The sequence below is a fragment of the Salmo salar genome, chromosome ssa10 (genome assembly GCF_905237065.1).
Source record: "Salmo salar chromosome ssa10, Ssal_v3.1, whole genome shotgun sequence".
Lineage (NCBI taxonomy): Eukaryota > Metazoa > Chordata > Actinopteri > Salmoniformes > Salmonidae > Salmo > Salmo salar.
In genome coordinates this window covers 6,672,131-6,696,741 of record NC_059451.1, presented here as the reverse complement: position 1 = coordinate 6,696,741, position 24,611 = coordinate 6,672,131, and the positions used below count along the sequence as shown (strand labels likewise).

Below are 24,611 nucleotides of genomic sequence, written 5' to 3'. Positions count from 1 at the left end.
TGGCATACTAATGTGGTTGTACGTATTTTAAAAACAGGGATGCTCTACTACTGCCCAATAAATTTGGCATTGCATGTCTCTTTCACAAATGTTTTATGGATTCTGAATAAGGGTATACTGTATTGTAAAACACTTAATGATGTAACAGTTCTTCAGAAATGTACTTGTGAGATAGAAGTTCTGTCATCTCATATCCCTGTCTTAGCCAAGCACGTTTTGTCATTTTCCAGTCTACAGCCTTGGTGAGTACTTTTCAGAGTGGCTACATTTCTCTCTTTGATTTTCTTTTGTACTGATAGAAGACTCTTCTATTCCCTCAGGGTTTAGCCGGGCTGCCCTGCCGTTCGGCTTAGTGAGGAGAGAGCTGTCTTGCGAGGGTTATCCGATCGACCTACGCTGTCCAGGAAGTGATGTCATCATGATTGAAAGTGCCAACTACGGCCGAACTGACGACAAGATCTGCGACGCTGACCCCTTCCAGATGGAGAACATCAACTGCTATCTCCCAGACGCCTACAAAATCATGTCACAAAGGTAAACCTCCTGTAATTCCTGATGGGTACTGTTGTTTTTACACCTGTTTTTCCTGTGTAATCAATTTGGATTAACACATGGTCAGAATCAAAATGGGATATCAGTATTTAGTTATCAGCAACATCATTTAAATGAGTTTTGACTTCCCCCAGACATAATCAACCCAAAATCACTCCCCATTAAGAGATTGCTCTTCTCCAACTGCTTTCATTGGCAAATCCTATTGCAAGACTAAGGTCAGACTCCTTGGCATGAACGGCCACTGGATGCTCCCAGATGCCCAGTGTCTGCTACAACGGAGTCTGTAGACTACACACTACATAACTGTCTGTATTGTACAGACAGGAGTCTTTGGACTACACACTAGAGAGGGGTATACTATGAAGCAAGCTAGATCTACTCAGTTTCAGTTAGCTTCCTATTCCAGCTCAGGCTTCATCCATACTATGACAGTGGATATTGCTCGTCCACCTGCCCCTAACTCTAGCAGGCTTGTAACTGCGCTTGCGTGTCGCACATGGCTAGTCAAACGCCGAACTGCCCATACCGAACCCTAATATAGTGACATCCCTATTGATGTCACTTGTTAAATCCACTTCAATCAGTGTAGATGAAGGGGAGGAGACAGATTAAAGAAGGATTTTTAAAACTTTGAGACAATTGAGACATAGATAACTCAATATTAGGAAGGTGTTCGTAATGTTTGGTATACTCAGTGTGTATTATAATACATGAGTTTTCTGTATGGGTGTTCATTGAGACACTGCTGAAACATCAATCCATGGGCAAGTAAGTCAGTGCCACATTTTGATTTGTGCCGAAATCAAAATGAAAGAAAAGTTATATTGCAAATTCAGCAGGCTATCGTGTGAAATAGACTTTTAGAAGTGGCATCTTTATTTTATTACCTTGGTGTGCATTGGTGTGGTTATCAATGCACAAGCACCTTTTGTCCCACTCCTATCGATACAATTATTGTAAATCAAATCCAATTTTATTGGTCACATACACGTGTTTAGCAGATGTTATTGCGGGTGTAGCAAAATGCTTGTGTTTCTAGCTCCAACAGTGCAGTAATGTCTAACAAGTAATATCTAACAATTTCACAACATATACACAATACACACAAGTCCAAGTAAAGGAATGAAATTAAGAAAATATACATTTATGGACGAGCAATATCAGAGCGGCATAGACTAAGATACAGTAGAATAGGATACATACAGTTGAAGTCGGAAGTTTACATACACTTAGGTTGGAGTCATTAAAACTCGTTTTTAAACTACTCCACAAATTTCTTGTGAACAAACTATAGTTTTGGCAAATCGGTTAGGACATCTACTTTGTGCATGGCACAAGTAATTTTTCCAACAATTGTTTACAGACAGATTATTTCACTAATAATTCACTGTATCACAAAAATGATGTCATGGCTTTAGAAGCTTCTGATAGGCTAATTGACATAATTTGAGTCAATTGGAGGTGTACCTGTGGATGTATTTCAAGGCCTACCTTCAAACTCAGTGCCTCTTTGCTTGACATTATGGGAATATCAAAAAGAAATCAGCCAAGACCTCGGAAAAAAGATTAACGTACTTTGAGAAAAATGCAAATCAATCCCAGAACAACAGCAAAGGACCTTGTGAATATACTGGTGGAAACAGGTACAAAAGTATATATATCCACAGTAAAATGAGTCCTATATCGACATAACCTGAAAGGCCGCTCAGCAAGGAAGAAGCCACTGCTCCAAAACCGCCATAAAAAAGCCAGACTACGGTTTGCAACTGCACATGGGGACAAAGATTGTACTTTTTGGAGAAATGTCCTCTGGTCTGATGAAACAAAAATAGAACTGTTTGGCTATACTGACCATCATCATGTTTGGAGGAAAAGGGGGAGGCTTGCAAGCTGAAGAACCCCATCCCAACCGTGAAACATGGGGGTGGCAGCATCATGTTGTGGGGGTGCTTTACTGCAGGACGGACTAGTGCACTTCACAAAATAGATGGCATCATGAGGGAGGAAAATTACATTTACATTACATTTTTTTACATTTTAGTCATTTAGCAGACGCTCTTATCCAGAGCGACTTACAGTAGTGAATGCATACATTTCATTTCATTTTTTCTGTGCTGGCCCCCCGTGGGAATCGAACCCACAACCCTGGCGTTGCGAACACCATGTGTTGCAAACACCATGCTCTACCAACTGAGCTACAGGGAAGGCTGTAGCTGAAATTACGTGGATATATTGAAGCTACATCTCAAGACAGCAGTCAGGAAGTTAAAGATTGGGTCGCAAATGGGTCTTCCAAATGGACAATGACCCCAAGCATACTTCCAAAGTTTTGGCAAAATGGCTTAAGGACAGCAAAGTGAAGGTATTGGAGTGGCCATCACAAAGCCCTGACCTCAATCCTATAGAAAATTTGTGGGCAGAACTGAAAAAGCATGTGCGAGCAAGGAGGCCTACAAACCTGACTCAGTTACACCAGCTCTGTCAGGAGGAATGGGACAAAATTCACCCAACTTATTGTGGGAAGCTTGTGGAAGGCTACCCGAAACATTTGACCCAAGTTAAACAATTTAAAGCAATGCTACCAAATACTAATTGAGTGCATGTACACTTCTGACCCACTGGGACTGTGATGAAAGAAACAAAAGTTGAAATAAATAATTCTCTCTACTATAATTCGGACATTTCACTTTCTTAAAATAAAATGGTGATCCTTGCTGACCTAAAACAGGGAATTCTTTACGAGGATTAAATGTCAGGAATTGTGAAAAACTGAGTTTGAATGTATTTGGCTAAGGTGTATGTAAACTTCTGACTTCAACTGTATGAGATGAGTATTGCAAAATATATAAACATTATAAATGTGACTAGTGTTCAATTTTATATAGTGGCCAGTGATTTCAGGTGTATGTATTAATTCATACAGACATTTTACTGTGCTTAAAGTTCCAAATGCATTTGTCATTATTTAATGTGTGATGTGATAGGCATGTTAACATTACTATGTTTTTACACACAAAAAACATTTGAGTAATAAAATATGTTATCAAATGTCTTCCTCGAATGAAGTGGATGATGACACTATCTTTGCGAGGGAGAGTATCTGATTTAATTGGTCTTCACCTTGCTGCTTAGATTCTTTATTCAGTATAAATGTAGTTAGCCATGAGTTTGCCTGCCCCGGAGCAGGTTAGATCTGAAGGATTCGTTGCCATATACATTTTCCTGGCTATAAGGTGAGCCGGTTTCGTGGTACCGGTTATCCGAAGTTGAACTCTGAGTTGACCAAAGTTGCCTCGCTAACTCCACAAACTATATTCGTAGTATAGGGCTCAGGATAGTCTTTTTAGCAATACACTGATTTTCATAATACAAAATGGGTTAATATTCTAATAATGAACACTTTCTCTGACTACACAAAGCATTGCTTGAATGTGGCTGGAATAGATATGAACACCTGCACACCTCAGTAAACAACCCGTAGTATAGTTGTGCATCTTAATACACAAGGTCTTGTCACACAGGGTTGCAGTGAGACAAAGTGCATGGGATGGCATGACGTACGAGCGCCACAACCCAAGATATTGGATCATTTGAGAATGTCAGCAACTCTGGCAAATCTGTCTGGGGAAATAAGAAATAATGAAATAAAACAGAGTTGCATTGTATTCAGGGGGGTTATTGTCAAGTCGTATTTGATGATGTCAGATAGCTGACTCCCACGGTTGATCTGGCCTGAGAGGTTTTAATACCCCATATGTGTGACCCTGCTGAGTAGCACACAGGCTCAGACATATAGTCACAGAGAAACTGCCCACTGGATCAAACATTGTCCTTAGACGTTCTCCAACATCTTTTCACCCAAGCCTCTGATAGCCTTTTCACACTAATGAGCCAGCCAAACCAAGCCAAACTCCTCTGACTGCATGGTCCTGGATAAACATCCACCATCGTTGCTGGAACCGTGCTGGAAGGGGCAATATGAAAATAATGTATCCGAGCTAGCAGAGTACGGATGGGGTCGGCACAATAATGTGAAAAGGGTGTATCTTGTTAGAACAAAGGCAATGGTTCCACAGACTTTACAAAGGTGTCTATGGGAAAATGACCCTCCATTGTGATAGTGTTGAATAAACTAGCTGGCTTCCATCAGCGAGTAAACTGTATCAGCAAGTGACTGCTTTCGGTTGCATTGACGTTATAATTTATCTCGTTTTGTTTTTAATGCATACTGTGTCCATAAAAGTTTAGCATTTTTTGGATAAAATGGTTCTTGTATGTTTTAAACCAGCTCATGCCAGTCAGAGAAAATGAATGAAAAAAAACCAACAACTATTCTGACCATTCGCACCACTGTATCACGCTGAGCCAAATACTAACACTAGATAACGTCATATTTTGTGAAAATCTTCCATTGACATCAATACATGCTTTATATGAAAGCCACGGAAAACACATGTATTTGAAGTTAGGATTGAGTAGTATGTTTTCTTTTATCTAGTCTTCACACTATAATAACATATTGTTTGCATAACATATTAATGGATGAATGCAAAACAATTCATTTTCATAATTCTATCATTAGGGACAGCTTGAATTAGCACCCAAGATCACAAGACATTAATGAAATGTGGGGCAATTCCACAGTAACAGACTCACTTCACTTAAAATGTATGCCAAACAAAAACATTGATTTAAAAGTTTAACAAACCATACAACTATATGCACTAGGACTACTTTTAACGATTTACACTGAACATTTTACAAAAAAAAAGATTACTGGTAGAACTGTGCTCAATGTTTGGTCACTGAATCTCGTTTTTTTATTTGTCCATGTTGTCCAAAATCTGCTCTGAATTAAGATTCAACTATGTCTGCAAAATGAATGGGTTGTCAACGATGACATGACGTTGAAAAAAAATCTATTTTGTTTACTGAACTACAATAAGTGAAGTGGATTTACACCCGGTAACGGTGATGTATCCTAAATAGATACCCAAATATGAAAATGTATACCTTTTGTGTATTTTTCTATACACTTGCTATTATTTTAATGAGCTCTGCACCCAAACAAGACCACATTTGGTTGGTTCGGACTAGGCCAAATCTGAACCAATCATAGAAGTCTGTTTCACGAGTTTGGACATCAAAGTACAGCAGCACAGAGTAGAGTTCAGTTAAGTACAATAGAATTTAGTAGATTACTGTGCAGTAGAGTACAATCGAGTAGAGTTCAGTACAGTATTATTGTGTACTCAACTCTAGTGTGCTCTACTGTGTACTGTACTGAACTCTACTGCACAGTACTGAACTATACTCTACTTGTCTTTACTGTGCTGTCCAGTACTGTCCAAACCTATGTACTCAACTGTGGTTTGTGACTACTATGATTTCCTATTGTATCCAATTCAATTGCAGAAATTCAGTTACCGATTTTTGGGGAAATTTGAGTTTTAATCACTTAATTCTTAAGCAAAAACACTACAACTAATTGATAGGTCTACCTTGTTACTTCTGTCAACTTTCATTATCCTTCGAAAATATCTTAAAACTATGTGGGTTTTTGGTAGCGGAATTTCCAAGGCATAAGGCAATGTTTCTTAAACTTACAGAAGGCAGAAAAATGGATCCAAAACTAAATATGTGTTGATAATAGTTGGCAGGGGTCTTTACTTCAACATTATTGTGTTTTGATGTATTTCTAATACTTTTTAAGACTTTTTCTGGGAGATGTTTTCTAAGACCCATTTTTCATCTGTTTGACAAGAAATCAAAGCCTTTGTTTATTTCACATTTTTAGGATGGATAGTGGTTAAATTTGGTATAAATTCCATAATTTCAAAAACAAATAGACTCTTAGCTTTAGTTTGACACCCAATTTGACATGTTCCTATGAACTTCACATGCTGGTGCTCATGGATCCTTTGCATGGAAATTACCTGCTCTCTCTATGTAAAAATAGGTTTGGGTCTGCTAAATCCACGCATTCCCAAATTTCAGCACACTATCTCACATCTAGAATTGCCACAGTTATCTAAGTAACATTGGAGCGATTAATCAAACCATAGCTGATCTAATGAGCCATTCACACTTTCACTGTACAGACTGGCTTAATCTTTGGACTTGCTTAGCTTAATGTTTGGTATGTGAAGAAGGCATGACAACGCCTATTCCCCCTCAGGAGACTGAAAAGATTTTGCATGGGTCCCCAGATCCTCAAAAAGTTCTACAGCTGCACCATCAAGAGCATCCTGACTGGTTGCATCACCGTCTTGTATGACAACTGCTCTGCATCCGACTGTAGGGTTCTACAGAGGGTAGTGCGTATGGCCCAGTACATCACTGGGGCCAAGCTTCCTGCCATCCAGGACCTCTATACTAAGCGGTGTCAGAGGAAGTCCCAAAAAATTGCCAAAGACTCCATTCACCCAAGTCATAGACTGTTCACTCTGCTACCTCACGGCAAGTGGTACCGGAGCACTAAGTCTAGGTCCAAAAGACTGCTGAACAATTAATCAAATGGATACCCAAACTATTTGCATTTGTTTACACTTCTGCTACTCGCTGTTTATTATCTATGCGTAGTCACTTTACCCCTACCTACTGTACATGTACATATTACCTCAATTACCTTGACTAACCTGTACCCACGCACATTGAATCGGTACCCCCTGTATATAGCCTCGTTATTGTTATTTTATTGTGTTACTTTATTTAGTAATTATTTTCTTAAAACTGCATTGTTGGTTAAGGGCTTGTAATTAAGCATTTCACGGAAAGGTCTAAACCTGTTGTATTCGGCACACATTTCATTTGATAGAAAATGCTGGCAGGATCAACCAGGATCAACCCTGAAACATTGAGGTTTACCTGGGCACACAGCGACGCGCAGGGGCCCAATCCTCCAGTGATTGATGAGACCCAAGCACACTTGTGGGCACCTGCATCATCACTAGGGAGAGGTAAAACTAATTTGACCCTTCCCAGAGGGCAGAGACAGACTCAGAGGTCACCAGAGGAATGGTCACCTGCCGAGAGTGAGAAACCATGCGTGGGAGAATTAATACAGTATATAAATATTGTACTCATAACCACTTAAAAGGATCAAAATTGCAACAGGATACAAATAAATCTAATGCAAATACGTGTTATTTGATGAAAAATACATTTTAAAAAGTTAATTATAGAAGTTTATTAATTGGTTATGTCCCCTGGAGTGACTGCTACTGTATTTCCTCAGGTGTGACACCATCTTCATGTCACAGCCAGGAAAAAGAAAGCTGTCACACAGTTAGAAATCTCAGGCTGTATGGTCCATTTGGGGCCTTATTTTTAACAGTAAGCCTTCCATAAGATTTCACATGTTTTCATTGTATTTTATATTTCAATTGTTAAGAAATCTGAATTATTTTCATATATAAATTCAAAAGGCGTTACACCAAATGACTAAGAAACTGACCCCTTTAATTTCAATGGCAGAGAAGTGCAATATTTTGATAAATATTTCTGATCAAGTTTACAATCTGTTCAGGCCATGTGCTCCATCCATGTCTTCTGTACTTCCTCATTGCAAGAGAACCCTTCCCAGCGCAATAGTGTCCAAATGCTGACTCTTTGTTTAATCCCAGAATTATGTCACATCAAGTGGATATTGCTTTTAGGAACAAAATGTAGTCAGAACTATTTGGTAATATCATGAATAGACTTGGGGACTATTGTTTCTTGAAATAAACTTCTGTGTTATAACTACAAGAGTAGGTGAAGGGAAGTAAATAATTTATTTTCATAAATTTACTTAAGGTCAATGTCCCACAACCTTAGGACAAAGGTCACGTTTGGTTCAAAATTCTAATAAAATAAATCATATACTGCATGATTTTACTCATGATCCAAATATAAAAAATAAAAAAAGCTTTTTGTGTTATATCACAATTTTAGGAAATTTGGAAAGAAAATCCAATGAAACAATGCCTAAGCAGCCAACATCAATTATCTTCAAAACATAATGATCTTCACTGGGTATTGGAATGCAAAGTCAGTGTTATAGTCAGGAGGTCTGATCTTCTACATTTCCACAAGTCAAAATGGGGTACTGTTCTTTCCCTTTTTTGAGCTGAAATGAGCTGAAAAACTCCATATGTGGGACAACTGGCATACAACTATGTATGTTCTCTCTTATAATTACGCCATCATATGTTTAGGACACACAGCCGGCATTACTTTCTTTAATGTTTTTCCACAACTAATCTGAGATAAGAAAGCACATCATCTAAATAAACCCTCCTGTAATCAAAAATGGTTCACAACATAATGAACTGCTGTCTTGTAGAGTATCACATAGACGCAATGACTTTGATGGATCTTGTTGGCAGTAGGAGTTATTTTTAAATCGGGTTTTATATGAGCACCGTGATTTTATGAAAATAGCCGTAGGACTGCTGAAGCTCAATTAGAATGGCCAGCTGCAAGCAATTAGGCAGCTCAAGTGGGTGATTGTCTGTAGAGAAATGTTTAACTGAGACCCCTCCCCAACATATGTGGACCTGCAAGGATATACAGTTTTAGTACAGATTTTAAATAATATGTAATTTATAGTATTATTATTTTAATATTTAAAATTGTACTAGTAATACATTGTTTACTAGTATCAGGGCCAGAATAGGCCCCAGGGCTTTGTTTTTATTTTACCCCAAACACCATCATTTTCTGTGAACAAATCCTTGCACCAAGATGCAATTTGATGTGTGGTAAATTTACTGTTGAAGAAAAAGGCCCTTTATAATAAACCGATAATAACATTTGTGATGTGGCATAAGCTCAAGTGGTGAACATGGGGAACATTTGAGAGCTAGAAAATGGTATATCATACACTGCAGTTGAGGAACAATGGGAAAGTAATTCTGCTTTGAAAGTTGATAAACTTGTAACCCCACTTTTGAGAAAATGGCCCTTGTATATATTTTTTATCTCAATTTCCATCTACTGACTGAACATACTCTCCTGTAACCCACCTCACCCAATGTGGTACGGATCTGCTATTTTTTACACGTTACAACCGGAACCCCCATCAGAAGCTAACTAGCTACTAGCTAGTAGTCAGTTTGCCACTGCTAGCGGTCATCACCGTTAACTAGGACATCAGCCAGCCTCAGTCCAGTCAATTCCTGCCAGTCTGCACAGCACGATATCAACCTTATCATAACCGCCATCGATAAAAGACAGTACTGTGCAGCCGTCTTCATCGACCTGGCTATCACTCCAGTGTTAATGCTAAGTTGTTATTATTTCGCCTCTATGGCCTATTTATTGCCTTACCTCCCTACTCTTCTACATTTGCACACACTGTACATAGATTTTTCTATTGTGTTATTGATTGTTCGTTTGTTTATGTGTAACTCTGTGTTGTTTTTGTCACACTGCTTTGCTTTTCTGGGCCAGGTCGCAGTTGTAATTGAGAACTTGTTCTCAACTGGCCTACCTGGTTAAGTAAAGTTGAAAAAAATAAATAATAAACTTGTACTTGCATAGTAGCAATATCAAAAACAGAAAGTGTCATAAATATTTTATCTTTATTAGATGACGCTTACACGACACTTTTGTCTAGACATGTACACATGTTCATGAAATACAATCGATGATCGTAATCACCCCCAGACAAATCAAATCGTATTTGTCACATACACTTGTTTAGCAGATATTATTGCGGGTGTAGGGAAATGTGACTCACCACCTGGATTCGGTTTTATGTAGAATTTTTTTTATTTTTTTATTTTTACATTAGATAAAAGTAGAGACTCAGAGCTACAAAAAAAGTGTATCATCTTCTGCATTTGAGAAACAATGGGAAAGTAATTCTGCTTTGAAAATTGATCAACTTGTAAATTCACTTTTTTGAGAAAATCGCCTTTGAATGTTTTGCTATCTAGTGAAGAGATCTACTTTGTCTACACCCATTCAGCTTCGTTCACACCCTCTTAAGCTTTAGCCCCACCCATCTCGTTGCGCTCTCAGAGCACACACTTGATGTTCTGACCAATGATTTGTTTACCTCTGAATAACATGAAAACAGCCTAACCAACTCTGCTGGCAACAATTTCATTACGCTTTTTTGCAGACGTTTACTGACACAGGCCATATTCAACAGGTGTTGTATACACGTCACGTAACGTTAGCTAACGAGCCAGCCAGCTGAATTTAGCTAGTTAAACAACAATGAACAATGCCAACAATGCCGCAGTGCTGGGAGCTAACCAACCATGTTCAATGTTAGCTAGCTAACATTAGGCTCTAACTAGAACAGCAAATGGCTCTGGGAAACGAATAATAACATCAGCTAGGGAGCCCGCCAGCTGACTTTAGCAAGCTAACAGTACACTTTAGCTTGAAATGAAACCACTTTCTGTCAAAATTAGATAACGTGTAATATTTGAAAATGTAGCTTGCTAACGCTAGACTATCTTACCTGTAGACATCATCATGCATGATGGATGCATCACCCTGTCAGGAATGCCATGCCACGGTTGCCCTTAGTTTGAAGATGTAATCCAGAGACGGGTGTTTTCTCCATCTCTTTAGCTATCATACTCTAATTCCACTGATTTAAGGACTTGATCCTCCAGAAAGTGGAGAGCAACACTTATGCAGCTCCACTACACAATACATAAAAAAAGCTCCGTTCGACAGGATTACCAACAAAGACTGATGAGGTCAAATGGACATAAGCCTTCTATGGAAGACCAACTCCTCTCTCGGCATGTGCAGCCCACTCATTATCTCAGCCAATCAAGTCTAGTCAAAAGTCTGACATCTGTTGCTTAACCAACAAGGCTCGTAATTTAATCATTTTATTTGTATTTACAGATTGCATACAAGTTTGTTATTAAGGCACATGAAAGTTCACATGTTCAAGAAGGCATTTCTCCTGTGAAGTTGTGACTTGCGACATACGCCTAGTTTCCTGAATCGGATCACAAATGCTTGTATTTGTAGTTCTAACAGTGCAGTTATATCTAACAATAATATCTAACAATTTCACAACAATACACAAAAATCTAAAGTAAAGGATTGGAATTAAGAATACATAAATATTTGGATGCGCAATGTCAGAGCGGCATAGACTAAGATACAGTAGAATAGGATAGAATACAGTGTATATACATATAAGTAATGCAAAATATGTAAACATTATTAAAGTGACTACTGTTCCATTATTAAAGTGGCCAGTGAGTCCAAGTCTATGAATATAGGGCAGCAGCCTATAATGTGCTAGTGATGTCTATTTAACAGAATTGAACAGTCCGATGACCTTGAGATAGAAGCTGTTTTTCAGTCTCTCGGTCCCAGCTTTGATGCACCTGTACTGACCTCGCCTTCTGGATGATAGTGAAGGTGAACAGGCAGTGGCTCGGGTGGTTGTTGTCCTTGATGATCTTTTTGACCTTCCTGTGACATCCGGTCCTGTAGGTGTCCTGGAGGGCAGGTAGTTTTCCCCCGGTGATGCTAATTTGATGGGTCATGTAATAATCCGGCCGAAGTGGAGTATTTTGTTTGGGCATGTAGCTAGCTGGGTAGCTAAATAATGAACTGGCACATCCCCAACTCATACTACTACCAATACAACCATTGTCATAGCTGTAGTATGAATCTGCAGGTAACTAAAGCTAACAAACTAGGTTCAATGTTAACTAGCTAACATTAGGCTGTGTCTTGCAATACAAATGGGTTTCTGATTTGAATAATATTACTACAGGTAATGTTGGCTAGCGGGCCAGCAAGCTAACGTTTGCTAGCTAACTAAAATAATCCTTTTTATCTGACAATTATATCTTGTAAATGTAGCTTCACGACAGACTGGAACCATTTAACTCAGTTTTGTTTGTAGTCACATCTTATTTGTCCATTCTTGTGTCAAGTCACACTGGTTCACTGATTGTGGCGTGTGCAGAAAGTAGCCCATCACTTGTTCCTACTGATCTGTCGATAGCTCCTACTAAATTCAGGGCATTCATGTTTTTGAGAAAAGTAGCAAAATGTTGTAGTTCTGAAAAGGCTAAAGTTATATCTTTCAAAAATGGTTCGGTAGAAAGGACTGTCAGCACATACTGAACAGCTCACTTTATAGACAGAAGCTTGCTAAAGTTGAAGTCGGAAGTGTACATACACCTTAACCAAATACATTTACACTCAGTTTTTCACAATTCCTGACATTTAATCCTAGTAAAAATTCCCTGTTTTAGGTCAGTTAGGATCACCACTTTATTTTAAGAATGTGAAATGTCAGAATAACCATTGCCTTTAAATTGTTTAACTTGGGTCAAACATTTCAGGTAGCCTTCCACAAGCTTCTCAAAATAAGTTGGGTGAATTTTGGCCGATTCTTCCTGATATAGCTGGTGTAAACAGAGTCAGGTTTTTAGGTCTCCTTGCTCGCACAGTCTTTTTCAAGTTCTGCCCACAAATTTTCTATGGGATTGAGGTCAGGGCTTTGTGATGGCCACACTAAATACCTTGACTTTGTTGTCCTTAAGCCATTTTGCCAAAACTTTGGAAGTATGCTTGGGGTCATTGTCCAAGAAGACCAATTTGCGAACAAGCTTTAACTTCCTGACTGATGTCTTGAGATGTTGCCTCAATATATCCACGTAATTTTCCCCCCTCATGATGCCATCTACTTTGAAGTGCACCAGTCCCTCCTGCAGCAAAGCACCCCCACAACATGATGCTGCCAGCCCCATGCTTCACGGTTGGGATGGTGTTCTTCGAGCATACAAGCCTCTCCCTTTTTCCTCCAATCATAACAATGATCATCATGGCCAAACAGTTCCATTTTTGTTTCATCAGACCAGAGGACATTTCCCCAAAAAGTACAGTCTTTGTCCCCATGTGCAGTTGCAGACCGTTGTCTGGCTTTTTTATGGCGGTTTTGGAGCAGTGGCTTCTTCCTTGCTGAGCGGCCTTTCAGGTTATGTCGATATAGGACTCGTTTTACTGTGGATATAGATACTTTTGTACCCGTTTCCTCCAGCGTCTTCACAAGGTCCTTTGTTGTTGTTCTGGGATTGATTTGCAATTTTTGCACCAAAGTACGTTCATCTCTAGGAGACAGAATGCATCTCCTTCCTGAGCGGTATGACGGCTGCGTGGTCCCATGGTGTTTATACTTGCATACTATTGTTTGTACAGATGAATGTGGTACCTTCAGGCGTTTGGAAATTGCCCCCTAGGACGAACCAGACTTGTGGAGGTCTACAAAGTTTTTTCTGAGGTCGTGGCTGATTTCTTTAGATTTTCCCTTGCTGTCAAGCAAAGAGGCACTGAGTTTGAAGGTAGGCTTTGAAATACATCCACAGGTACACCTCCAATTGACTCAAATGATGTCAATTAGCCTATCAGAAGCTTCTAAAGACATGACATAATTTTCTGGAATTTTCCAAGCTGTTTAACCTCCCTGGGCAAGGTGGGACGTTTGCTATAACTTCAATTTCTCAGACACATGACTATTTTACACCATTTTATAGATGCACTTCCCCTGAATCGAACCACGTTGTCCGATTTCAAAAAGGTTTTACAGCGAAAGCAAAACATTAGATTATGTTAGGAGAGTACCCTGCCAAAAATAATCACACAGCCATTTTCAAAGCAACTAGCATGCATCACAAATACCCAAAACACAGCTAAATGCAGCACTAACCTTTGACGATCTTCATCAGATGACACTCCTAGGACATCATGTTACACAATACATGCATTTTTTGTTCGATAAAGTTAATATTTATATATAAAAACAGCATTTTACATCGGCGCGTGACGTTCAGAAAATATTTTCCCTCAAATACTGCCGGTGAATCATCGCCACAATTTACAAAAATACTTGCCATAAACATTGATATAAAATTAAACTGTCATTCAAAGAATTATAGATGAACATCTCCTTTATGCAAACGCTATAAAAGATTTCAAAAAAGCTTCACGAGGAAAGCACTCTTTGCAATAATCTAAGTACTGAGCTCAGAAAAATACACTAGGCTATACAGATAGCCGCCATCTTGGGGACATCTAAAATCTTACATTGCATTAGAAATATTCCCTTACCTTTGATCATCTTCATCAGAAGGCACTTCCAGGAATCCCAGGTCCACAACAAATGTTGTTTTGTTCGATAAAGTCCATAATTTATGTCCAAATAACTCCTTGTTGTTCGTGCGTCCAGTAAGCTACTCCAATTGTAGAAAGCGCGCGGATGATGTCGCGACAAAGTAAAAAAAAGTTGTATTTACGTTCGTTCAAACATGTCAAACGTTGTAAAACATCAAACTTTAGGGCCTTCAGAACGTGAAGATTCAATAATATTTCAACCGGACGGTTCCTGTGTCTTGAAAAAGGTTTTGGAACGGGAGGATCCACCCTCGTGAACGCGCCCCAAGAAGTGATGTCACCCCCTGCCTCAACAACTTCCCCTCCTTGTCATTTGGGCTCTGTTCATCGGAGAAGCTTCAAACAACTTTGTAAAGACTGTCGACATCTAGTGGAAGCCGTAGGAAGTGCACAATTATTACTATGTCACTGTGTATTCAATAGGAGATGACTTGAAGAGAGCCCATGCATCCACATTTCCTCTTCCTGGTAGGATTTCTCTCAGGTTTTTGCTTGCCATATGAGTTCTGTTATACTCACAGACACCATTCAAACAGTTTTAGAAACTTCTGAGTGTTTTCTATCCAAATCTACTAATAATATGCATATTTTAGTTTCTGGGCCAGAGTAGTAACCTGTTCAAATTGGGTACGTTTTTCATCCGGCTGTGAAAATACTGCCCCCTAGCCCCATCAGGGCAAGGCGACCGGAAACATGACCGAATACAAACAGTGTAGCTATTCCCTCCGCAAGGCAATCAAACAAGCTAAGTGTCAGTATAGAGACAAAGTAGAGTCGCAATTCAACGGCTCAGACACAAGGTATGTGGCAGGGTCTACAGTTAATCACGGACAACAAAAAGAAAACCAGCCGATGACCCCGATGTCTTGCTCCCAGACAAACTAAACAACTTCTTTGAGGACAATACAGTGCCAACGACACATCCCGCTACCAAAACCTGCGGACTCTCCTTCACCGCAGCCAACATGAGTGAAACATTTAAACGTGTTATGGGCACATATTTTTTCCAAAATTGTCAATACTGCCCCCTAGCCCCAACAGGTTAAAGGCACAGTCAATTTAGTGTATATAAACTTCTGACCCACTGGAATTGTGATAGTGAATAATAAGTGAAATAATCTGTCTGTAAACAATTGTTGGAAAAAATACTTGTGTCATGCACAAAGTAGATGTCCTAACCGACTTGCCAAAACTATAGTTTGTTAACAAGAAATTTGTGGAGTGGTTGAAAAATGAGTTTTAATGACTCCAACCTAAGTGTATGTAAACTTCCGACTTCAACTGTACATGGCATACCAGTCCAAACCGGCATATCCAGCCCATACATGATCTCAGCCAATCATGGCTAGTGGAAGGTTCCTATCTTTTTCCATGGCTAAACCAACTGGTCTCGTAATTTAATACTTTTGTTTGTATTTATGGATGGAATACAAGTTTGTTTTTATGGAACATGAAAGTAAAAAAAAAAGCATATTTACGTTCAAATGCTGCTCCTGTTGTCACTTCCTGACCATAGAGTGCTCTTATTTTCTATGGTAGAGTAGGTCAGGGCGTGACTGGGGGGTTTATCTAGTTTATTTTTTCTATGTTGGGGGTTTTGTATGATTCCCAATTAGAGGCAGCTGGTCATCGTTGTCTCTAATTGGGGATCATATTTAAGTAGTTGTTTTTCCCACCTGTGTTTGTGGGAGATTATTTTGAGTTAGTGCATGTTGCACCTCTGTCGTCACGGTTTGTCATTTTGTGTATGGTTTATTGTTTGTCTGTCTAAGTTTCACATTCAAAATAAAAGATGTGGAACAATACTCCCGCTGCGCCTTGGTCCGTTCCTACACACAAGCGTGACAGAACCTCCCGCCACCAACACAGGAAGAAAACAGGCTGCCCAAGTTTGATTCCCAATCAGAGACAACGATAAACAGCTGCCTCTCATTGGGAACCACACTCGGCCCAAAAACATAGAAACAGAAAACATAGTTTCCCACCCGAGTCACACCCTGACCTTACCAAACATAGAGAATAATAAGGATCTCTATGGTCAGGGCGTGACACCTGTAAAGTAGTGACGTGCGACATACGCCTAGTTTCCTGAAACAAGTCATATTTGTTAAGTGTCCCCCCCAAAAATGTGCCTTTGTACGTAATTTACATGTCAGAAGACATTATAGTAGCTGAATATTTTTTAATACCACGCAAATTACCAAAATGAGTGGCTACCCTGACACTGACAAATATGGATCAATCTGGTCTTGAATTCAAACGAACAATTGCCCAGGCCAATGTAGTGATACACAGATTGTACAATATTATAAGGCAATAGCCTATAATATATATTTTATTTGCTACAGCAGGCTACTAAATACAATTTCCAGTGGCACACTAACTCACCTAATAATGAAGATGAAGCCATAGCCTACTACTCACGGTGAAGCCGATGCGCTCAAGGTGAGCTACTTTAAAAAACAATGCTGCTGTTCACAAAAAAAAAATGTATATTGGTTCAACAGAGATTAGTCTTCTCTTTTCACTGGTAGGGGTTCCTTTCCAAACTGTACGTTTTTCCCGCGATTGTATTTAGAAATTTGATAAAGGCTAACAGGCAGCCGCAACCAACCATATAAATATAAGCCATAGATGGCAGTTCCCATTCAAGTCACGACTGGCAACCATTGCTAATGGACCCATGAGTTTAACAGTCAAATTGCCAGGGTTAGAGGTTCCAAAACCCTTCTATGGATTCTATGTCTATGGCCACAATGCAACAAAAGCTATATCTGTATATGTACTGTATATAAAAACAAAAAATATATCCTACATATCTAATATTTAAGTGATATTGCCCGAGAAGCCGGTGTTTGGAGGATATATTGGCACGGCTGTTGTTATAATGATTGACATATTTTCATAAAAAAACGTTATTTAGATGAATTTATTCATACTATTTCATCCTTCCACAAGATATAGTTTCTACACAAATCTAGGGTTGCTACCCAAGCTGGCTGGTCGTTCGTTCTATTGGTTCGGTTGCCAGAGACGGGACCCAATCATTCAGTCTTTTTGTTCTGCATCTATGGACGCGACCCAGTCGTTCGTTCAAAATGTTCCATTGCCATACTGGCTGGCAACGTTCTTATCCCTTGCTTGCTAGCTAGCCAACTACTGCTAACGTACAGTCACGTCAGAAACCCAGAATAACAGCAAAGTAGCTGCATTTGCATTTGTTTAAGCTGTTTTCTAGTGACATTTATAACAATGAGTTAATGAGGCACAATTTCACCTGCCATAGAAAATGTGCTCACTTGTCAGGACTTTGTTCAGAGGAGCTAGCCACCAACACAGCTAACGCAATCACTTAAAATTGATGCTGGAAGACTGAAAACTAGCTGCATTTCATTTCGTTTGACCTTTTTTCAATTGCCATTTCTTTGTATATATCCGTAAAAATTATGCCAGCTGATTCATGATTTCGACTGGCTGAGAAAAGCTGCCTGCCTGTCTGTCTCGTCCTGACTCCCGACACATTCATTACTATGGGACAGCTGAGCGATTGAATTTGAATATTGAAACAATGTTGCAAATGTCGGAGAGACAGACAGCAAGGTTTATACAAATCTCCGCTGTTGATAAGTAAATGTTAGTCTAAAAGAAATGTGAGATAATGTCTAGATGCTTTTTATAGTGGAGATCACGTTGATAAAGTGCCTGGTTGGACTGATGAGACAGTGGATTTTGCAGTCAGCTGGAACAGAGTAAATAGGTATTTTAACATCGTAGATTTAGCCGGTGGTAACTTGTGGAATAGACACTGGCTGGAATGTGGTTTTAACCAATCAGCATTCAGGATTAGACCCACCCGTTGTATGAATACTGTATACACTCTATATTATACACTGTGTGGTTCAAGCCCTGAATAGCATAAATAGGAAAGTATGCCAGTTTCATTTGAGGACCAGGATGTTGACAGCTGTGCCAAACAGATTTTTGATGTACTGATTCCATGGCAAAGTGTGAATGAGTTGATATATAAAGTGTCGCAAGATTCAAGACTTTGTGCTTTTTAGCTAAAATTATTGTACAGAATTCATGCCACCAACAAAATGTTGAATATTTGGGGCATACAATCATCGCATCTCTGCAGAATTATTTTTTGGTTGCAAGGATACAGAATCAACAGACCATTTGTTCTGGTGTTTCCCTCAGGTAGCCTGTTTCTGGTCTCAGGCTCAGGAATGGCTGAAAAAGCATAACATTAATCTAAAATTGACCCTAGAAATAGCATTGTTTGGATATTTGGAGAGACCTGGTCAGTCAGTTACTAATATACTAATACTCTTAGTAAAAGTAATTCACTTCAGCTTGCAATCTGTGGATTGTATACGATTAGATGGATTCAAATTTTTGAACATCAGAGCATAGATGAAAGATATAGTCGTGGCCAAAAGTTTGAGAATGACACAAATATTAATTTCCACAAAGTTTGCTGCTTCAGTGTCTTTAGATATTTTTGTCAGATGTTACTATGGAATATTGAAGTATAATTACAAGCATTTCATTTGTGTCAAAGGCTTTTATTGACAATTACATGAAGTTGATGCAAAGAGTCAATATTTGCAGTGTAGAGCCTTCTTTTTCAAGACCTCTGCAATCCGCCCTGGCATGCTGTCAATTAACTTCTGGGCCACATCCTGACTGATGGCAGCCCATTCTTGCATAATCAATGCTTGGAGTTTGTCAGAATTTGTGGGTTTTTGTTTGTCCACCCGCCTCTTGAGGATTGACCACAAGTTCTCAATGGGATTAAGGTCTGGGGAATATCCTGGCCCTGGATCCAAAATATTGATATTTTGTTCCCCGAGCCACTTAGTTATCACTTTTGCCTTATGGCAAGGTGCTCCATCATGCTGGAAAAGGCATTGTTCGTCACCAAACTGTTCCTGGATGGTTGGGCGAAGTTGCTCTCGAAGGATATGTTGGTACCATTCTTTATTCATGGCTGTGTTCATAGGCAAAATTGTGAGTGAGCCCACTCCCTTGGCTGAGAAGCAATCCCACACATGAATGGTCTCAGGATGCTTTACTGTTGGCATGACTCAGGACTGATGTAAGCGCTCACCTTGTCTTCTCCGGACAAGCTTTTTTCCGGATGCCCCAAACAATCGGAAAGGGGATTCATCAGAGAAAATGACTTAACCCAGTCCTCAGCAGTCCAATCCCTGTACTTTTTGCAGAATATCAGTCTGTCCCTGATGTTTTTCCTGGAGAGAAGTGGCTTCTTTGCTGCCCTTCTTGACACCAGGCCATCCTCCAAAAGTCTTCGCCTCACTGTGCGTGCAGATGCACTCACACCTGTCTGCTGCCATTCCTGAGCAAGCTCTGTACTGATGGTGCACCGATCCTGCAGCTGAATCAACTTTAGGAGACAGTCCTGGTGCTTGTTGGACTTTCTTGGGCGCCCTGAAGCCTTCTTCACAACAATTGAACCACTCTCCTTGAAGTTCTTGATTATCCGATAAATGGTTGATTTAGGTGCAATCTTACTGGCAGCAATATCCTTGCCTTTGAAGCCCTTTTTGTGCAAAGCAATGATGATGGCACATGTTTCCTTGCAGGTAACCATGGTTGACAGAGGAATAACAATGATTTCAAGCACCACCCTCCTTTTGAAGCTTCCAGTCAGTTATTCGAACTCAATCAGCATGACAGAGTGATCTCCAGCCTTGTCCTCGTCAACACTCACACCTGTGTTAACGAGAGAATCACTGACATGATGTCAGCTGGTCCTTTTGTGGCAGGACTGAAATGCAGTGGAAATGTTTTTGGGGGTTCAGTCCATTTGCATGGCAAATAGGGACTTTGCAATTAATTGCAATTCATCTGATCACTCTTCATAACATTCTGGAGTATATGCAAATTGCCATTATACAAACTGAGGCAGCAGACTTTGTGAAAATTTGTATGTTAGAAAAGTGTATATTTGTGTCATTCTCAAAACTTTTAGCCACGACTGTACACTACTGTTCAAAAGTTGGGGTCACTTAGAAATGTCCTTGTTTTCCATGAAAACATACATTAAATGAGTTGCAAAATGAACAGAAAATATAGTCAAGACGCTGACAAGGTTGTAAATAATGATTTTTAATTGAAATAATAATTGTCTCCATCAAACTTTGCTTTCGTCAAAGAATCCTCTATTTGCAGCAATTACAGCCTTGCAGACCTTTGGCGTTCTAGTTGTCAATTTGTTGAGGTAATCTGAAGAGATTTCACACCATGCTTCCTGAAGCACTGCCCACAAGTTTAATTGACTTGATAGGCACTTCTTACCTCCATACGGTCCAATTTTTCCCACAACAGCTCAATAGGGTTGAGATCCGGTGACTGTGCTGGCCACTCCATTATAGACAGAATACCAGCTGACTGCTTCTTCCCTAAATAGTTCTTGCACAGTTTGGGGCTGTGCGTTGTGTCATTGGTCATCTATAAATTGGCTCCAGGTCATCTATAAGTCTATGCTAGGTAAAGCTCTGCCTTATCTCAGCTCATTGGTCAGGATAACAACACCCACCCGTAGCACACGCTCCAGCAGGTATATCTCACTGGTCATCCCCAAAGCCAACACTTCCTTTAGCCACCTTTTCTTCCAGTTCTCTGCTGCCAATGACTGAAACAAATTGCAAAAATCGCTGAAGCTGGAGACTTATATTTCCCTCACTACTTTAAACATCAGCTATCTGAGCAACTAACCAATCACTGCAGCTGTACATAGCCCATCTGTAAATAGCCCACCCAATCTACCTACCTCATCCCCATATTGTTTTTATTGACTTTTCTGCTCTTTTGCACACCAGTATTTCTACTTGCACATCACCATCTGCTCATCTATCACTCCAGTGTTAATTTGCTAAATTGTAATTAATTCGCTACTATGGCCTATTTATTGCCTTAACTCCTCACGCCATTTGCACACACTGTATATAGACTTTCTTTTTTTTCTATTGTGTTATTGACTGTACGCTTGTTTATTCCATGTGTAACTCTGTGTTGTTGTTTGTGTCGCACTGCTTTGCTTTATCTTGGCCAGGTCGCAGTTGTAAATGAGAACTTGTTCTCAACTAGCTTACCTGGTTAAATAAAGGTGAAATATATATATATATATATATATATATATATATATATATATTATTATTATATATTATTATTATTATTATTATTATTATTATATTTATTATTATTATTATTTTTTTAATTGTCCTGTTGTAGGAGGAAATTGGCTCCAATTAAGCACCGTCCACAGGGTATGGCATGGCGTTGCAAAATGGAGTGATAGCCTTCCTTCTTCAAGATCCCTTTTACCCTGTTCAAATCTCCCACTTTACCACCACCAAAGCACCCCCCAGACCATCACATTGCCCCCACCACGCTTGACTGACGGCATCAAGCACTCCTCCAGCATCTTTTCATTTTTTCTGCATTTCACGAATGTTCTTCTTTGTGATCCAAACACCTCAAACTTAGATTTGTCTTTCCATTAAAATAAAATCCAATCTTCCTCTGTCCAGTGTCTGTGTTCTTTTGCCCATCTTAATCTTTTATTTTTATTGTCAGTCTGAGTTATGGCTTTTTCTTTGCAACTCTGCCTAGAAGGCCAGCATCCTGGAGTCACCTCTTCACTGTTGACGTTGAGACTGGTGTTTTGTGGGCGCTATTTAATGAAGCTGCCAGTTGAGGACTTGTGAGGTGTCTGTTTCTCAAACTAGACCCTCTAATGTACTTGTCCTCTTGCTCAGTTGTGCACTAGGGCCTCCCACTCCTCTTTCTATTCTGGTTAGAACCAGTTTGTGTTGTTCTGTGAAGGGGTAGTACACAGCGTTGTACGGGATCTTCAGATTCTTGGCAATTTATTGCATGGAATAGCCTTTCTCAGAACAATAATAGACTGACGAGTTACAGAAGAAAGTTCTTTGTTTCTGGCCATTTTGAGCCTGTAGTCGAACCCACAAATGCTGATGCTCCAGATTCTCAACTAGTCTTAAAGAAAACCAGTTTTATTGCTTATTTAATCAGCACAACAGTTGTTACCTGTGCTAACATAATTGCAAAAGGGTTTTCTAATGATCAATTAGCCTTTTTAAATTATAAACTTGGATTAGCTAACACAACGTGCCATTGGAACACAGGAGTGATGGTTGCTGAAAGTGTGCCTCTGTACCCCTATGTAGATATTCCATAAACAATCTGCAGTTTCCAGCTACAATAGTAATTTACAACATTAACAATGTCTACACTGTATTTCTGATCAATTTGATGTTATTTTAATGGACAAAAAATAGCTTTTCTTTCAAAAACAAGGACATTTCTAAGTGACTTCAAACTTTTGAACTCTAGTGTAGATTTACAAAAAAATATGGTGGATTGGAAATTATGCAGACAATTACATTGATGGAAGCCACAATCTATCTGCAGTATTAAAGCTGATCTAAGGGGCCTAGCCCAAACCTTGAAAAACAGCCCCGGACCATTATTCCTCTTCCACCAAACTTTACAGTTGGCACTATGCATTCAGGCAGGCTAGCGTTCTCCTGGCATCTACCAAACCCAGATTTGTCCGTCGGACTGCTAGATGGTATAGTGTGATTCATCACTCCAGAGAACGTGCTCCAGAGTCCAATGTTGGCTATCTTTACACCACTCCAGCCGATGCTTGGCATTGCGCATGGTCATCTTAGGGTTGTTTGCGGCTGCTCGGCCATGGAAACCCATTTCATGAAGCTCCCGACGAACAGTTATTGTGTTGATGTTGCTTTCAGAGGCAGTTTGGAACTCGGTAGTACGTGTACAAAGATTACAGACGATTTTTACGCACTACCCACTTCAGCACGCAGCGGTTCCGTTCTGTGAGCTTGTGTGGCCTACCACTTCTTTGCTGAGCCGTTGTTGCTTCTAGACTTTTCCTCTTCACAATAACAGCACTACAGTTGACCAGGATTTCTCTAGCAGGGCAAAATTTGACAAACTGACTTGTTCAACGATGCCATGTTGAAAGTCACTGATCTCTTCAGTACAGGCTGTTCTTCTGCTAATGTTTGTCTAGGGAGATTGCATGGCTGTCAGCAACGGGTGTGGCTGAAATAGCCAAATCCACTAACTTGAAGGGTAAGCTCCTGCATTAATCCGGCCCTGCCTGGTACATTATGACTGTATCAATCCGCTGTGTACTCCCAATTCTGAAATGAAAGATGACTAAATGGCCCACATTTGTATGGATTTCTTTTAGACTAATGAGGTTTATTGTAAGTTTTCAATAACAGGGTCATTGATCACTGTAACATGACATGGCCTAGTCCTGTCTGGTCTGTGGATCATGTGTTTTGGGTGAACGTATCAATAGCGAGAATGATCAATGTAAATGGGTCTCTGATGAGGGCTGGGGTAATTGTATCAAATTGTAGAATATGTTTTAGTCTGGATTTTACTTTTCAACCAGCCCTGTTACTGCTGTGAACATTTTTACAAACTCAGCCATTTTCACTTGTAATTTTTCAGGATAATGTAATCATGATGTTTCAAGTAGCTATTAGGTTCTTAGAAAGGCAAACAAGGCCAAAGGAAAAATGTCCGTCAGGTTTTGATCCTGAGCATTGAATAATGCTCTGTGCTTACACTATTTATATCAGTGACAGAAGTGCTTGCAGGGCTCTCCAAGGACCTCCATCTCTGCCGCCTGACAGCACACAGCCTTGTACTTCCCCTTCTGTATATATGGTGTTAGTATTTATTTAAAGAAGTCCAGATTAAGATTTCATATGCCTCCAAAACCAGGAAATGGACCTCAATTCAATAGCTTCAACTAGACTTAACTAGTCAAATGAAAAGAAAGAGAGAGAGAGGTTTCCTGTAATGAATGA

General features: G+C 39.6%; 1 protein-coding gene across 17 annotated transcripts in view; it reads left to right on the top strand.

Annotated features, from left to right (window-relative positions):
* The window catches only part of adgrl2a (adhesion G protein-coupled receptor L2a), a 215,429-nt gene that overhangs the window by 110,202 nt on the left and 80,616 nt on the right, over positions 1-24,611 (top strand). For all 17 annotated transcript variants that reach the window (XR_006756885.1, XM_045687266.1, XM_014215666.2 and 14 more), the window contains one exon: positions 321-534. Coding sequence is in view for 16 of the 17 variants with exons in the window: in XM_045687266.1 (XP_045543222.1) it covers positions 321-534 (214 nt within the window). In the remaining variant the exon portion in view is untranslated. The remainder of the gene's footprint in view (positions 1-320; positions 535-24,611) is intronic.